General features: G+C 33.0%; 6 protein-coding genes across 6 annotated transcripts; 3 read left to right on the top strand and 3 right to left on the bottom strand.

Moving 5' to 3' along the window:
* Positions 1–84: 84 nt before the first annotated feature.
* LOC107191574 lies at positions 85–3,249 on the bottom strand. The gene is made up of 4 exons (XM_015580636.1): positions 1,531–3,249; positions 763–1,437; positions 430–667; positions 85–370 (listed from the first exon to the last, which is right to left on the bottom strand). Exons 1-4 carry the CDS (start codon positions 3,180–3,182, stop codon positions 107–109), a joined length of 2,829 nt encoding a protein of 942 aa, XP_015436122.1. The 5' UTR covers positions 3,183–3,249; the 3' UTR covers positions 85–106.
* Positions 3,250–4,218: 969 nt separating this feature from the next.
* Positions 4,219–6,151, top strand: LOC107191668 (dolichyl-diphosphooligosaccharide--protein glycosyltransferase subunit 1). The gene has a single exon (XM_015580764.1). The coding sequence runs from the start codon at positions 4,246–4,248 to the stop codon at positions 6,070–6,072; it is 1,827 nt and encodes a 608-aa protein (XP_015436250.1). The 5' UTR covers positions 4,219–4,245; the 3' UTR covers positions 6,073–6,151.
* Positions 6,152–6,503: 352 nt separating this feature from the next.
* Positions 6,504–8,513, top strand: LOC107191822 (putative deoxyribonuclease TATDN1). Its single transcript, XM_015580946.1, has 4 exons — positions 6,504–6,543; positions 6,702–6,881; positions 7,313–7,895; positions 7,962–8,513. Exons 1-4 carry the CDS (start codon positions 6,504–6,506, stop codon positions 8,065–8,067), a joined length of 909 nt encoding a protein of 302 aa, XP_015436432.1. The 3' UTR covers positions 8,068–8,513.
* Positions 8,514–8,629: 116 nt separating this feature from the next.
* LOC107191826 (transmembrane protein 214-A) lies at positions 8,630–12,565 on the bottom strand. The gene is made up of 9 exons (XM_015580949.1): positions 12,145–12,565; positions 11,844–12,040; positions 11,080–11,763; positions 10,792–11,002; positions 10,581–10,720; positions 9,688–9,814; positions 9,341–9,606; positions 9,123–9,274; positions 8,630–9,055 (listed from the first exon to the last, which is right to left on the bottom strand). The coding sequence occupies exons 1-9, from the start codon at positions 12,383–12,385 to the stop codon at positions 8,929–8,931; spliced, it is 2,145 nt and encodes a 714-aa protein (XP_015436435.1). The 5' UTR covers positions 12,386–12,565; the 3' UTR covers positions 8,630–8,928.
* LOC107191825 (protein NPC2 homolog) lies at positions 10,433–15,209 on the top strand. The gene is made up of 5 exons (XM_015580948.1): positions 10,433–10,456; positions 13,286–13,484; positions 14,572–14,685; positions 14,768–14,949; positions 15,014–15,209. Exons 2-5 carry the CDS (start codon positions 13,391–13,393, stop codon positions 15,095–15,097), a joined length of 474 nt encoding a protein of 157 aa, XP_015436434.1. The 5' UTR covers positions 10,433–10,456; positions 13,286–13,390; the 3' UTR covers positions 15,098–15,209.
* A 509-nt stretch (positions 15,210–15,718) lies between these two features.
* Positions 15,719–17,053, bottom strand: LOC107191823 (serine/threonine/tyrosine-interacting protein-like). Its single transcript, XM_015580947.1, has 5 exons — positions 16,927–17,053; positions 16,501–16,599; positions 16,257–16,408; positions 16,003–16,191; positions 15,719–15,929 (listed from the first exon to the last, which is right to left on the bottom strand). The coding sequence occupies exons 1-5, from the start codon at positions 16,972–16,974 to the stop codon at positions 15,719–15,721; spliced, it is 699 nt and encodes a 232-aa protein (XP_015436433.1). The 5' UTR covers positions 16,975–17,053.
* Positions 17,054–17,282: the final 229 nt, after the last annotated feature.

A 17,282-nucleotide genomic window follows, 5' to 3' on the forward strand; every position in this document is an offset into this window, starting at 1 on the left:
ATACAATTGAATTATATCTAGAAAGGAAGTAGAATATGTTCAAGTTTCCAAGTGAATATTTTATACACTGTCGATTGTCGTTAATTGAAAGTATTTTTATCTACGTTTAAGATTGTTGATAATGATCAAATGGTTGTAATTCCCCCGTTGTAATGCAATCTAATATCCAAGATTCTTTTAAACTTTTTGTATCAATTATAATTTTTGCAATTTCTCGATGGTCGGTAATGCGACCACCTGCAGTTTTTACGAGATCCTTCAGCACATTATACGGAGGCGTTGTGTTCTTTCCAATGTATATGTTTCCACAAGCAGCAAACAATTCAGGAACGTACGACATTCCAAACAACTGTCTGTCTTTACGGTTTTCCTGAAAATTGTAAATGAAATTATAATGCCCTTCCTATATGGTGTACATACTTTGCTTACCAGCGCCGCTTTTGAAAAATGTGTAATTTCGTATTCTTCTGGATTCAACCATGCATTGTTCTCTAATGACTTCAAAATCCATTCAGTACTGAGAAGCCAACAGCCACGTATGATTCCATGCAACAAATTTATTGTACGCACACCGGTAGTTATAACGTGTGTTGTTCGTTTCGTAACGTTTGATTCTATTTTTGCATGTCCTAGAGCTTTCACGATACTTTTGACCGTATGTTTATCGCTACAAAATGAGAATAACGTATTTATGAAACTGATGCAGAAAAAGAAACCAAAAAACGGTTCCAAGAAAGAGTATGGAATAAAAGTATTTCGTACTCGTTAGACAGGCCTGTCATTACAATATTTATTCTTTGTGCTTTTCTCCTCGATGAACGCATAGTGCATAGCTTCTTTAACGTTTGGAAATCACTCGAAGAATTTCTATTTGAAGTACAAGCTTTCGTTTGAATGTTTTCACCATTCTGCTCTAGTCTTCTTAAAATATCTTCATGAACAATTTTTTTAACAATAATTTTTTTGCTGACAACTTTTTTGGGTCTCTTTACTCGATTCATTTTACCGTCGAAGATAGAGCAATCGTTTTCTAATGCTAACTGATCGTTGTTTTTTCCATCTACGTGTTTCGTCGTAACACATGTATTATCTATTGCATTCATTTTATTATTCACATGTTGTTTCTTCTTCTTTTTCTTCCTATGTCTGTTTGCTGGCATCGATCGTCCAGGCGGTTCGTTTTCATTTTCCACCGGGGAGAATGATAATAATTGCGAAGATTCAAGTAATGGCAATAACTTCTTTTTACATTTTTTTCTAACAGGAGATATAGATTTTGCTGCACCTTGACTGTTTATTAATTCGTTTTCATTAAATAAATTCTGCGATTTAATATAAGACGCACTCTGCGAGAACGAACTATCTGAAACTATTGTATTAATTCCTGATTTCTCTTGTTCATAGGGCGAATTTTGAAATTCATTGAATACGCTTTTTCTGTAAAACAGAAAAGTATAGACAAGATAAATTTAATCGAAGTACAAATTAATTTTAGTTTAATGTTTCCACAATCAAAGAAACTATACTTACGAAAAACGTGATTTACTTTGCGAAGAGTTTATTTCGATCAAACTTCTGTTAGTGTTGTTACTAGGGCGTGAACGTACTACAGTGTTCGATCTTAATTTTGTTTTCAACAAAACAGAACGACATGTTGGATAGGGAGTAGCTTCGACGTAGCTTTGACCGTCATCAATTTTATCTATGTTCAGTTTATTTTTCATGGCAATCGAATTAGATCGATCTGTATGTACCATACTAATATTTTGTTTTAAATTTTCGGTTAAATCAGTACCGTCTGTTTCAGTCCTGTTAGTTCTATTGACAATCCGGTCTCCTATGTTATTTGATACCGACATTTGCCTGTTATTATTTTTTAGTGAACACAATCTGTTTGAGCTATCTAAAGATGTATTCATTTGTAAGGAAGTACAAACTGTATTTGTGCTTTCTCGCGTCCCTTCCGAAATTGCTGAATGCATACCTCTTTTCTGTCTATTACCAATATCTCTGTTATAATCTTTCTCTATAAAATCTGTATCTTTGAAGTCATTTTCATTTCTATTGTCTCTGCTTAACTCATCCACGGATGTGTTTACATTCAAAGAAGTTTGTAATGCTTCTGGACTTTGTTTTTCGTATGGCTGTTCATTTTCACTATCAGATTGTACATTTGTATTTTGTTTAGTGATATTATTAAACAAATTAAACTTTCCTAAGGTATTAGAACTTTTGTGTAATAGGCTGGTAATAGAAGAGCATTTACTTCTCAATATTTTCTTGTTCTGCATCTCTTCCATATGATTTTTACATACATTATCACTTATCAGATACTCCGAAGAGTTCTGCCTTCCACTTAATATAAATCCTCCTCTAATATCCGTCATTTCCATAGAAGTATCAGCTTTCTTTGTAACCAAACCTAAAGATGGATCTTGTATAATTTCAGAGTTTATGTCAAGATTTTGATCTGATGTTTCATTATTTATCATTGTGGAGCAGCCAATAGGCTCTGCTGTAAAAATACTTCCATCATCAGACACATTCAATAATGGAAAGCATTCATCTTTTGATGCAACGGAACAATTAATTCTGCTATTTTCTGCTTCAATAGGAAGAATCGATTTGTTGATTGTATTTAAGTTATACTGCTTTCTTTCTTCCCCATAGTTTTTATTTTTTCGTTTATTCCTTACAGTACTATCAATACCAGGGTTCACATTTCCATTAGAATTACTGTTTAGGAGTGTACGAGATTGGTTGTGTTTAGTAGTTAAAATTGCTTGTGTTTTAACGGGCAACTCATTTTGTACATCAAATATTTGTTTCGTCCTGGTCAGAATAACTTGTTTCAACTTTTCGCAACTTTTATTCAAAACCTCTGTATCGTTTTCTATTTTCTTCAGAACTACAGTCACATGTTTCAAAGAGATGTCACGATAAGATGTACTTCTATTGTCGATGAACGTCCGTTTGCTTCTCAAAATTCTATCGGAAGTAACCGCAGTCGGCGGTATATTATCATTATATTCGACATTTGTTTGCTTGAGTGATCCATTGCCAGAATCTGTCAAATTCGAGAAACAACTTAAATTGACAGCCAAGGAACTACGACGACGCTTAACGCTGTCATTTATATCAGATACGTGTTTCGCACTGATTTTACTTTTATCTAAATTCATTGTTCAAGTATTCTGTCGTCCGACCTTCTAAACTTTAAATTGAAAATACAATTACTGCGATCATTGACGTTACATTTTATAAGGACAATTTGTTAACGTTCAACCACGTTTAACATTAACTATAAATCCTAACACGATTCAACCGATTCAACGGTGGCTAGTTTATCCAGGTTTATCACGTGATCAACTTCTCACTTCTCATTGGTCTGCCTTGTGTATGTATACTAGAGATGGCGTGTAAAATCACTAACGGTGATTTATCATAGTGATCGCCGAATCACGATCACGGTCGTGATTTACTTCATTCACGACCGTGATTGCGATTTTTCTATCTTGGATGAATTTGCTCACTGCGATCGTAAGTCCTTGATCTTTAAACAGAAAAACGTATTCAATATGATTTTACGATAATTACATTACTATTCGTGTTTGTAAACATCAGTAGAAAAAACAAGAAATTCTAAAAAAATGATTTGCTAGGTAACATGTAGATTATAATTTATAATCATTAATTTATTCATTATTTTTCATTGTTTCTACTTATTCCTTCACTTTATACGATATAACCCTAATTTTTGTTTTGATGTCGTTAATGTGAAATATACAAATTATGTATCGCGTGTAAAGAACTGTTAGGTTTCTCCACGAATAAGAAACGATCACGGGAAATCACGAATCACTGTGAAAAATCATCGTGATTGGGAACGAACGTGATCGAATCACGAGTGATTCACAAGTAGCAGTTCACGCCATCTCTAAACGTGATTGAAAAAGGGATAGATTCCTACTATTATGCTAGAATTGGTCGCTTGGTGCAGCACAAATACTCGGGGATAAGGAATTCCCGGGCGTGAGCACACTCATTTCCTCTCTGTTAATGGTTGTCCAATACGGTTCGTAAAAAGGCAACGTGATTCGCTTCGTATCATGTGAGTTTCCTGTCTTTATAGTAGGTGAATTTCGATAAACGCCACGTCTGTATTATGTGCCGACTGCATACCACTCACCGGTTTGAACAATAATACAGAATCATAAGTTGAAAGAAACTTTTGTAGTAGAAATTATGATTCGGCGTAATCTGATTACATTAGTATGGATTATTGGATTGTTTCTCGATTCGCATATCCAATTTCTCGCTGCTACCGATGTCATCAACTCGGAGTTGATCCTTCTGAATGTGGAGAAACATATCGATTTGCAATCTCAACTAACAAAAGTTACAACTAGGCTCGTATTGGAAAATGGAAGTAAATCTCAAAGTATACATAATTTCCTCTTTGCACTGGAACCTGAACAAAAAAATAGTCTCAGCTATATAACCGCATACAGAGAACCCGTGCGGGTTGAATTGAAACTGGCAGAAACTGAGGTAAATGCGCATTCAGATAAAACCTTTTACAGAATAGAATTAAAGGAACCACTTAATCCTCGTAGAACTATGTCTGTTGAAATTGAAATGATATTGAGTCATGAGCTTCTACCTCATCCTAAAGAGATCACACAAAAAGAAAAACAGTTGGTAAAATATACAGGAAATATATATCTTTATACACCATACAACATAATAAAGCAAACAACAACAGTATCTCTACCATCACGTAATGTTGAAAGTTATACTAAATTCAAACCAGTTTCACAAAGTGATTCAATAATCACATATGGGCCATATGAAAAACTGTCTTCTTTCTCATATGAGGAATTGAATATACACTTCGAAAACAATAATAAATTTCTCACTGTTACCAGACTTGAGAGGAGCATTGAAATTTCTCATTGGGGAAATATTGCAGTGGAAGAACACATTGATTTACTGCATACTGGAGCACTATTGAAAGGTTCATTTTCCCGTTATGAATATGCTAGAGAGTCAAAGTCAGGGCAGGCCAGTATTCAGAGCTTTGATACTATATTACCTGCAGCTGCATCCGACATTTATTATAGAGATGAAATTGGAAATATTTCAACGTCGCATACTCGTATTAAGAAAGATTCTGTGGAGTTGAATCTTCGCCCACGATTTCCACTCTTTGGTGGTTGGAAAACCCGGTACATAATTGGTTATAATGTACCTAGTTATGAGTATTTGTTTCATTCTGGAGATCATTATACTTTGGAGATGAGACTCTTGGATCATGTTTTTGATGATATGGTAGTAGATGAATTAGTTTTGAAAATCATACTGCCAGAGGGTTCAAAGATTATTGAATTGAGTCTTCCATATCCAGCGACACCTTTACCACAGTCTCGTCATTACACATATTTGGATACTACTGGTCGTCCAGTAATTCCTGTTACTAAGAAAAATTTAGTTGAGAATCACATTCAAAATTTCAAATTAAAATATACATTTCCACGTATACGAATGTTACAAGAGCCATTGTTGGTGGCTGCAGCATTGTACTTACTCTTCTTATTAGTAATTACTTATGTAAGACTTGACTTCTCAATAGACAAAGATGAGATTTCAGAGAGTAAGTTAAGAATTGCTGGGCAATGTGAAAAGATTTTATCTGCCCAAGATCGACGAGTAACATCTTACAATGACTTAGACGATCAGTTGGCATATCTCAAAACGAACAAGGATGCTAATGCATTTTTGGTTGTTGTTAAAGGTATTAATCAAGAATACAAGAGCGCGACAAACGCTATTACAGAAATCGCGCAACGATTAAAAGGAGAATCTGGAGATGTTTATGATCGTGTTCAAGAATTACAGAAACATGACAGAACATTAAAAGAACTGTACAATCAACAGCAGGCACTTTATGTCGATAAATTAGTACCAGGGAAAATAGGACGTCAACAATTTGTAGAAGCAGAAGCAATTATTGCAAAGAAGAAAGAGGAATGCATCGAGAAAATAAATTCTATTGTGAAAACTTTACAGTAATACAATCTTTGTGAAGTCTGGTAACTTTATGAAAATAGTTTAAGCCATTAACTAAAGACTTTTCCACAATAAGTTAAAACAAAACCTTTTCTGTACAATAAGTTAAGATTTATAATAAAGAGATAAATTATACACTGACGTCTTTGATTTATTTAGAGACATCAAGAAATTCTTTTAAGTCACTGTGAATATTACGAATTATCAGTTAAATTACTATGGATTAAGAAACATATTTAGCATAAATGATATAAACAGCTATGAATATAAATTACTTATAAAATGTTACATGCAATGCGAAAGCGTAGTTTGGTTATCGTGCAACGTCAAATACTTAGTGAGTCCATGTGTCAGTGTACGACACCGGTTAAATAAGACACCTGCTAACCTTTTAAGACAGTGCTCGGAAAACTGTCACTCTGTCCGCACGTTGAATGATTAGAACTAAAATGAGTAGTTTACGGAAATTTATAGGTAATCGTATTCTTTCTTTAATAATAGTTTTATATGTTTATCGCTCGATTCTTCTGTAATAGATGCTGCATCCCCTGTTTTTTTGTTAATTTTAAATATTTGGCAGGAGGTTATTCATTTATGATTTATATGTACCATCGTTGTTCGTTTTAATGTAGATATCGGAGCAAATTTGACGGACCCTATGTTTCAAGGAATTTATCATGGTTCTCAAAAACATCAACCGGACTTGGATAAAGTTTTGGAACGAAGTTGGAATAATGATCTTTCAAAAATTATCATCACTGCCGGTAATATAGAAGAGAGTAAGAAAGCCCTTGAATTATCACGGACAGATGGTAAGATATTGCTATACAAATATTTTATAAATCGTCGTTTGATTGTATATAAATTAGTCGAAGAAACGAACCATTGTCACTGTCGCGTCTCTCTATCACGGGCAGTTGTAGTGTCTCATTTACAAATTCTTTTTTGTATAGAACTATTAGTGTATTGTAAATGTGTTGCAATTAATGTTTTATACACCTTGCAGGCTTTCAACTGTGAGGCTAAAGAATTAATTGTATTATGTACAACTATTGTTCGTTTATCTTGTATTATCATTGCATATGAAGAAACCGATGAAAGAGAGATGCAATGGTTGCTGTGATTCTGTTGTATAACGACAACAACAAACTGCATGTCAATGGAAATATCTAGGTATATATTGTATCATATTCTTTTAATTTCATGACATTTGATTCTGTATTTATTCCTGCACTTATTGCAGAACGATTATTTTCAACAGTTGGTTGTCATCCAACGCGTTGCAATGAATTTCAAGAAAGTGGCGATCCAGAAGCATACCTAGAGTTATTATCGGATTTAGCTGTAAATAACAAAGATAAGATTGTTGCTATTGGTGAAATGGGGCTGGATTATGATAGACTACAATTTTGTTCTAAAGATGTGCAAAAAAAGTATTTTGAAATGCAGCTATCTTTATGTTCTACTTTGAAGTTACCAATGTTTTTACACTGCCGTAATGCCAGTGAAGATTTCATAAAAATTTTAAGAAAACACAAAGATACATTAACAGCTATATGTCGAGCGAGGTATAGAAACATAATACTTGATGCTAACAGAGCTGATTTTTGTTCCACTTACAGCTCTCTTAAAACAGAGGAAAATCTTTTTGCCGTTACAACAATTCCTTCGGACAGACTGATGATAGAAACAGATTGCCCATGGTGTGAAATAAGACCAACTCATGCTTCCGCAAAAGATATTATTACAAATTTTCCATCTGTTAAAAAAGAAAAGTGGCAACCAGATCGTATGGTTAAAGGACGGAATGAACCATGCACTATAGTGTAAATATTAATCTATTGTTAAGTAAAGAAAAATTATTAATTCCTAATCTACTTGTTTTTTTGCAGTCAAATTTTGGAAGTACTTGCACGAATTAGAGATGAAGAAGAAGAGTATCTGTGTAATCAAATATATAAAAACACAATGAAGGTCTTTTTCCCTCACGAATTGTAACTGTAACCGAAACTCACAAGCACTGTGCGTTTTGTATTGCACGCTCATACATATAATCAGGGAGGAATGCTGTGAAATTATATAATGAAAAATAACGAATTTTTACCAAATTCAGTTCTTAGAAGGAAGGAAATGAAGATACTCATTTTTACATACATAGCTCTATGGATGTGGCTGGAGTCACGTTCCATCGATCTCTTTCCATATAAAACTTTAATATATTCTTGTTAAAATTACCATTACCACCATAATCATCTTCATTAGTTGCATTATTAGCACTGCTATATTTATAATTATAATAATAATTATTACTATTCCTATATTTATCAATATTCTTTAGTTATTCCTGTGAAGACCGCTATTGTTACTCTTATTGTTTTATCTTAACATTCTATATGTATTAAGAACTTAATCATACAGTCCACTCCTTCATTACTTTTCTAAGGAAAATACCAAAAAAAAAGTAACTTTATTTAATATACGTTCAATTCATATACTAGCTTGTTACATTATCCACATAACAGAAACATGAAACAAAAATATATTAGATGTATCAAGTTAACAGGTTTAAATTTGATCCTAAATCAGATAGTTTATATATTACTTTGATAGTTATTTTGCTTGATATAAATATCAACATAAAGAAAGGACTGACACTTTGATAGAATTTCCAACTTTTCAAACTGTCTTAATTCATTGGAATCATATGATACATTCTTCAAATATCACAGGTAAGATGGCCGCCGCAATACATATGGAAATATACTGTGTTTCGACATTGGAATCATAAAAGTAAATGCTGAGAGCAGGAGGAGATTTTTATCGCCGAAGAAATCGGTTAAAACGTCCAATGAATTTCATTCATGGTACTTTTGATAATGTTTGCACCTTTTCGTACACCCAATCATAAGTTTGACTCGCTAATGTTTGTGTGGTATCAATAGCCTTTGAAGCATAATTTTGTAAATTTTCTGGACTTAGCTTCCCACTAGAAAAATAGTACAGTCACAAACATACTGATTTACATATATGTATATGAAATATTAAATACTTACACAAACACATTGTGTTCTAGCCACTTTAGCATTGTACTAAAGTGTTCGATAAATTTCTCTGCACAAATGCTAGAATAAACTTTCACTAGTTCCAATCCCTGATTACTTCTTAAACGGATTTCATCCAACATCCCAGGAACATAATGCTCAATCTACAAAATATGTAAAATGTTCGCATTATGTAGAAACATCTCAGTTATCAAACTTCTGACACTTACTGTTTGTAATACCACAGGGCCATTCTTTCCAGCATATGCTACAGCATTATCATACATTTTAATAGAGATATTTCTCATTACAATATAAATATCTCTGGACAATTTAATATAAGGTTTACACGTTTCAACAGTTGCTTTATAGTATTCTGGAGAATTAGCTTCAATAAACTCAAGTGCTTTAGAAGAATAATCTTGCACTATGGTCCATGCCTTTTGTCCATACTCGCATAATCCACTTCTGTGCAAAAGCTTATTTGTATTAGAACCTAAATACATATTATATTAATAATTTACTATTAAGTTACAGTTTGATAAAAGAAATATATCTTTTTTTCTTTTTCGACTACCTTTAAAATGACCATGATCATAAACATCGTAACCTATAAAAGCACCAGTCAGAAGTAATAATAAAATAATTCCCTTCCTCCAGGGAAATTTCTTATTGGATGAAGCTGTCATTTTTAGCAACAAAACCTATAATAAAAGTTAGAGAATCAGTACGATACTGATGACTATAGCGATTACTCGTCTAAAATACCAATAATTCCATTTCACTAAGAAGTTTAAGGCTAAAGGTCAAGCATTATGGCGTTTTCTGCAAGTACAAACGAATTACAATTACTACAATTCGTATATACAGATTTCTCACCTCTGAAACTGCCGCAATAAGAAAATGTCTTCTAAACTATTGTATTTGAACTGTTTTGAATGTGTATTTATTTATAAGAAAACAAGGTTTGACGACGACGAAGGGTGAGCAATGAATATCGTCACTCGTGGCGTTGAGGGGACAATACGCGATCGATAGTTCACTTCCGAAAAAACAAGCTTACCTAACCTAATCTGCACCTAATCGTAAGATTTGAATTTATCAAGAACAATTAAACACAGCTTGTCGCAAGACGCGATCAAGACTCGAACAAATGTTTCGGCAAGAGTTATCAAACCGTGTGTCAAGTGTTTGTTATTAAATTATCTTTTTCACGTGTGAATTTGGGCAATCAGCCAATCCAGCCAAACGGCAATTCATGTTCCGCACATCGTTCAAACAGTATATATGAAGTCTATACATATATTTAGTGTTTGTGCGCCAACGTAACGTGTAGCAGTTTCCAAGTACGTATAACGCGGGTTATTTCAAAAGATTTTACATGTATGTAAAGAGTTCTTTATGAAAGTTATATACAGTGAAGTTATATATATTACGTATGATATTTACTTACTACAAATATATACTGACCTTGCATATTTTACTGCAACTATTAGCAAGACCTTCATCTTTACTCTTTCTCCATCTCTCATCTGTTGTTTGAAATACTGTGCATATTTCTTTCAAGCACTTTGTTTTCATAGTTTTATGTAAAATGTTCCATTTGATATCTGAACATAAAATAAAGTTACATTTGTAGCTTGATTAACAGGTCTTTGTTGTTTTTAATAATAAATCTTACCAATGCATGTCAATAGAAGCTGAGACTGGTATAAATTTTTTATGTAAAGTGATCTCCAAACAGAAAAACAAAGGGGATCTGTAACCAAGCAGGCTACAAGAGCTTTAATTAGTTCGTCTCTGTAATTTGCATGTACTTTCTGTGTAATTTGTCCTATTAACAATTCAAATAGCTTTGCATAATTTATATTTTTGTTTTGGAACAATATTAACTGAAAAATTTATGCAATGATAATTTACAATTGTAGAATAGTTGTAATACCGTGCATATATGTTAGATGATGCTTACTCTCAATCTTTCAATGCTATTATTGACTTCTCTGCCTACAATGGCAGGAATGTTAAGCTTTCCAGAACATGTATCATCAATAATATCAAGATAAAGTTCTGGTTTAAGATCACTAACGTTTTCATGCTCAAAAACAAGATCACTGAAAATTTGTGATACATAACTGGAGTAATTCTTTGCCTCCAACATGGGAGACATTACTTCGTGCCACATTTTTAGTCCTACACTTAAATTTTTTCTACCAGCTTGAGATAAAGCCCACAGTAAAGACAAGCCAATTGTTTTCCTATTTTGGTATGAATTTCTCACGGTAATCAGTTTACCAATATTAGCAATAGTCATTTCAGGATTAATACGTGCTAACAGTTGCAAAAGTACTTTGTGACCCACAACAGGTGATCCTTTCACCATGTCTGTAGCCATTGCAGTAAGAGTATTTTCATAAAACAGTTGTGATGTTTGTTCTCCAGCCATTTGAATGGCTTTTTCTAGAATAGAGGAAATTGGTTTAGGTACTATACTCAGTGGATAATCTTTAGGTTTCCCTGAGAAGATTGTATCTTCTTTGTCAAGGGGTATTTTTAAATTGAGATATGCAGCAAGATCTTTCAACCAAATCAGCGGAGCCTCTGGAAACCTGATTTGATCATTGGTCAAAACAGTTGAGAGCTCATTTGGATCTATCTGTGAAAAAGTTATTGTTAGTGACTAAAATTTCATGCACATTATTGCAAATAACAAATTAAAATCATATAATATTGTACCATATTTAATGCATCATTTATTGTTTTTGGAACTTTTTCTTTAGGTTCTTGTTTCTTTTTGTCTGCTTGCTGCTGCTTTTGTTGTTTCTTTTTTTCATCATACTCTTTTGTTTTGTTCTCTTTTTCCTTTGGTGGTTTCTTGTTTTCTTTATTATTATCCAAAGTATCATATAAAGTCTTCACTTGACTCAAGGGTACTGAAACAAGTCAACTGTTTTAGAAACATATTTGTAAAATTTTTTAATTAATAATATCTAATAGTAATAATGTGGCATAGTCGAGGTTAAAACCTGTAACTTACGAAAGTCTTCCACTTTTGGAGCATTTTCGATAAATTTCTTCTTTTCGGCCTTTGTAAGTTTATTGTTCTTCCCGTTGTTTTTATCCTTTTTGTTTCTTCCAACTAATTCCCAACCGCTGGACGACATAACGAAATAAATGCAGTAAACAAACGGACACTTAACAATACTATATAGTAAAAAGGCACTGAAGTGTTTGTTGGCAGTTGTGTTGTCCACCAAATATTGTACGTGGTCGCGCATGCGTATTTAGCAATTTGCCACGCGCTAATCTTGCCTGTATCAAAGAACTTTTTCAACTCTTGCATAGAAAGATACCTACAGAACTACCGAAATAATAATATAATGTCATTTAATTTGTACAGAGTAATATAAATATCCGTGGAATCTAACAACATACGCTATATTTCCGATTATTGACCAAAAATCACACATCATTTATTCAAAATATAATCCCCTGTTAGAACGAAACTTTCTACTTTCACTTAATGATATTGAACATGAAACACTAATGATAATGAACTCTGCCCTTTTCTTATTTTCCTTTGTCTTTTTTTTAGACGTACCAATTTGTAAATAAATGTATCATATCCATGTATAATTACACTCTGAATTTAACAATATCGGTCGCAAATGTTAGATTCACAAAAAGAAAGTAAACGTGCGCTATTTACATTTACCTTACTGCCTTTTTATAAGTGACATTGTCTGCGTAGTGAATAACGTACGTCGCGTTCGAGTTTTCTTTTGCTTCCGTTTTTTCTTTTATTCGACAAAATTGTATTTGGTATTAAATACCGAGTATAGAGGCATTAGGGTACGTTTATGTTGGAGATGCGATGAACGATCAGAGCGGTGATAAGAGCAAAGCTTAAAAATAAAATCTATTGTTTCATAATGGAAGTGTTTATATTGGAGCAGCGAGCAGAGCAACGCTTACATGTTATCACAGCTCCAACATAAACGTACCCTTATATCCGTTTCTCATAAATGTGTATCTTTGCATATTGTACTTGTATGTCCCATCTAGAATGATGTTATGAATCATCTTATACTCAAGCGCATAAAATTATCCCTCATTACACATCACACTCCACGGAAATGACCCATACTTAAATATATGTATACGTAACTTAAACACAGAGGCTGCCGTGCGGAATATACACTAAAAGTGGTTGAACACTCATGTTCATTTCGGCAGAGAGCTTCGCAAAGGTTTATTAGCAGCGTAGAAACCGATTGGACAACATGTATCGGACAATCGCTCTGTTTTTTCTTTTGTGTTCATTGAACGTCTTATTACTGTCACCGATATGCGGAGCCTTCCAAGTAAGCGATTGCGGTAAGTTCAAGCTGTAAGCTATTTTTCACTCGAGTACAATGTTTCATTTAGTTTTTTGTAAAATATTTTGTCAGGTGAACAATCTGCTTAAAGGGTGAAGTTAATAATGCCGTAAGACTCAGTCACGTGAAAATTAATTTGTTAAATTCAATGCTTTTCCTCGTGTTCTTCTGTTCTCATATAACTATATAACTGAAAATAATAAAGCACGCGAATATAAAAAATAAAACAATGAAGGTATCTGTGCCTTCTTTGTTCGGAAAAAGTTTTCTTTCAGATGCGAATACCATTCAGTATATTAGAATAATAGCTAACCGATAAGTAACAAACCACATACGTTACACATTGACGATAAGTAACAAACACATACGTTACACAGATGCGTTAATCATTGAAAATCGTCGGTTCAATGTTCGCAACCATTATAAAATAAAATTGTTGTGTACATTTTTAAAAATTTCTTGTGTTTTCGAAAATTAAAAGTTACTGCTTGAAAAACATAGGATATATAGAAACTGAGTTAAAACATTACCGAACTTGTTTTGTTTCGTCCTTCCATTTTATCGTTGTTTAATATTAAAAATTTCTCTGCTTATTGCCTTAATCTTGTTACAGTTCATTCTACGAACGTGAAATATGTATGTTACTGAATAAAATGATAGCCGGTTAAGTATCGGTTGAACAATGCGTCAGAACTACGCGAAGTAATGGTATATGGTTTCAGTAATAATAGATACAGATCCCATGTCTGGAAAAAAACTCAAAGTCAGGACAGTTTGCTAGTCATTCCATTTTGTGTTAATATGAAAATCCTTTTACGTAAGGGATTCAAATCCGAATAACTCCTGCGCTACATTGTCTACGTCACGTTCGAACTATTACTCGATCGTAATGTAAAGATCAAATAAATATCGTGTTTTAATATTTGGCAATTTCATCATGGCGCAATAATATACATATATTAAGTAAACATTATTTGAGCATATAAAAGTTGATAACTCAGCCGGCTGATAATATTAATTGGACAATCCTTAAGTATCATGACTGAATAGTAAATTGAGCACTGAGCTGTTTTATTTTTATACAGGCTCGAAAGTTGGAAAGTTTTCAACTGTAAGTTTGGCTGGATGTGATATGGATAAAGAGGTTTGTAACCTAATACGGGGTACAAATGCAACAATTGAAATAGACTTTACAGTTGGTTAGTATTCTGTTGTGATGTACATACATATTTTTTTTAAGTGGAAAACATTTGAAACATCAAATATGTTTTTTCTTTACAGAAAAAGAAATAAAAAGTGTAAATGCAGTTGTACATGGAATTATAATGGATGTTCCTATACCTTTTCCACTAACAAATGCAAATGCTTGTGAGACTTTTGATTCCGGAGTCTCATGTCCTCTAGCTAAGGATACAACATCTCACTACAGAAACACATTACCAGTGTTGCATTCTTATCCTAAGGTAGTTTAGTAGTTTCTATGGGATTTTTAATTTTTAATTAACAGTTTCGATTGTTCAATTGTAGCTCAGTCTTATTGTAAAATGGGAACTCAAAGATGAGAACAATGAGGATATTGTTTGCATGCTGATTCCTGCAAGACTTAAGTAGGTAATATTGATTCAATTTATTACAGTGTCATGTTTAAAGGAATTGGGTATTTTACAAAAGTTGTGTGAAATGAATATAAAACACGGCATTAAAATATGTTGTTTACCATGTTTCTTAAGCTGCATCGTTTTACTGTACAGGATATACAAAAATTTTGTACAATTTTTACTGTAGATTATGAAATAAATAATGAACAGCTTATAAGTATTATTTGTATATCTTTTGCAAACGAATAACAAGTTGAGCACAACTTGAATGCTGAATAAATAAAATATAGAACTATTATTTATAATATTATACGTTTTAAATATTATTCACTGTTTAGTGGTCATGATAAATGTGTGCTGTAGTCTAAAATTTAAGCAGAACGTTCAAAGTTAATAATATCTTGGTTATGTAAATAAATAATTGGTTTGCCTAATCCATATAAATTCATAATGTAATAAATTTTAAATTCTTACGTATTATATTAGCAATTAAATCTGGTTTTACAATACACCTGGAAGTTTAGGTACTCGTAGAACATGACGATATATAGCGTGCTACTTGTCGTCAAGTCTATCATTTTTTATATAATCTAAGATAAGTCTTTTCGTAATTTTAACGTTTTCACAAATAATATCAACTATCCATTTCGTCGCATCTTTCTTCGGTTCGTTCCGTATCCATTTGATGTATTGTTCTTTTACTTCGTTGCTTCACTGAACTTTGTTGTCCATTTCTTAACGTTTTTTGTGCTTGGTATATAGGTTCATATTCTTTTAATTGTACCATAAAACCTTCATTAGGGTTTATGCAAAACCTTCTTTGTTGCACCATTGCATATGCCCGTCTAAAAGAATATTCTGTCTTAGTACCTTCACACTGAAGAACAAAATATAGTTTCATATACAGCAGGCCTTTACGTTTGTGAGAGTCCATATGTCTCCATAACATATGCTAAAACTAATGCAGCAGATCTTGATATTCCTGCATTGCCGTGTACTAAGACTTGACCCCCAGAATTTAAACCATCGTCTATAAATGTTTTAACTTTTTGAAAATGTTGAATAATATTCTCTGTTGCTGTATCAGCAATATTCAGAACAAGATACCTGTAACACATCAATATCAATGTGGAATACGATGTGCGCATATAAAAATGTTGTGTATTTTATACTTGAATTTATCAGGAAAGTTGGGCTTTATAAAATTTGCTTCTATATCCTGCCTAACACACACTATATGAGTTATGCCATGTTCTAATAAAGATTGTAATTTTGATCGACTAGCAGCACTGTATGGGCCAAGATATAATCCAGGTATCACCTCCTAATATAAAATAATAATTAATTTAAAACATGTATCTTTTAAATATATTTTTGTTTCAAATACATCTCATTTGTCAAATACATGCAAGGTACCTGCATATGCCTCCTCATTGTGTAAGTCCATTCCTTTGGTTCATCCATGTGAATAGGTATTCTTGGATAATCATCCGATTCATTTTCACTAGTGGTTTCCTATAGAATAATACTGTAGTTTTAACGTTTTTAATTTAACTACACCAAACTAGTAAGTATAATAAATTTTACATTTCAAACTGAAGCTAAAACAAAGGGAAACTAGCATCTTGGTAATGTAATTGAAACGTAACACAATATTCTTGTTACAAAGACTATAAAAAAAAATGAAGAAATTGATACATTACTGTTTGTAAAAAACTATGATATGTAGAATTGTTAAAGCGTATTTCTTCGAAAATACAAAAGATACGTGCATAATATAACCTAAAACTCTGAGGGTACAGTGTATACGATAGTTTGAAATTGCTAATGTGTTTCGCATACCTCATCCTGATGAGTTTCATTACTGTCTAGTGACAGCATACCACTCATTTTCCGCGCCTCTTTGTACCGAACCGTTGAATTTACACAACCGAATAGGGAACACGATATTCTTTTTGCCGCGATCAGGATATTGTTTTCCGAGAAGGCGGCCATTTGCAAAATATAAAATTTTCTTTATGTACCTATTTCGTGGATCGTGCAACAGAGAGCGGTACAGTAGACGCTCGATAATTATCGGTTCGTTAATTAGACACTAGGAACGCCCCTCGTTCACACGTTCTCTCATCACGTGATACATACGGTACGGTGTCGTACTTAACTGGCCCTACCATAAGACCAATAAGATATGTTTAAAT

The sequence above is a fragment of the Dufourea novaeangliae genome, unplaced genomic scaffold (genome assembly GCF_001272555.1).
Source record: "Dufourea novaeangliae isolate 0120121106 unplaced genomic scaffold, ASM127255v1 scaffold228, whole genome shotgun sequence".
Classification (NCBI taxonomy): domain Eukaryota; kingdom Metazoa; phylum Arthropoda; class Insecta; order Hymenoptera; family Halictidae; genus Dufourea; species Dufourea novaeangliae.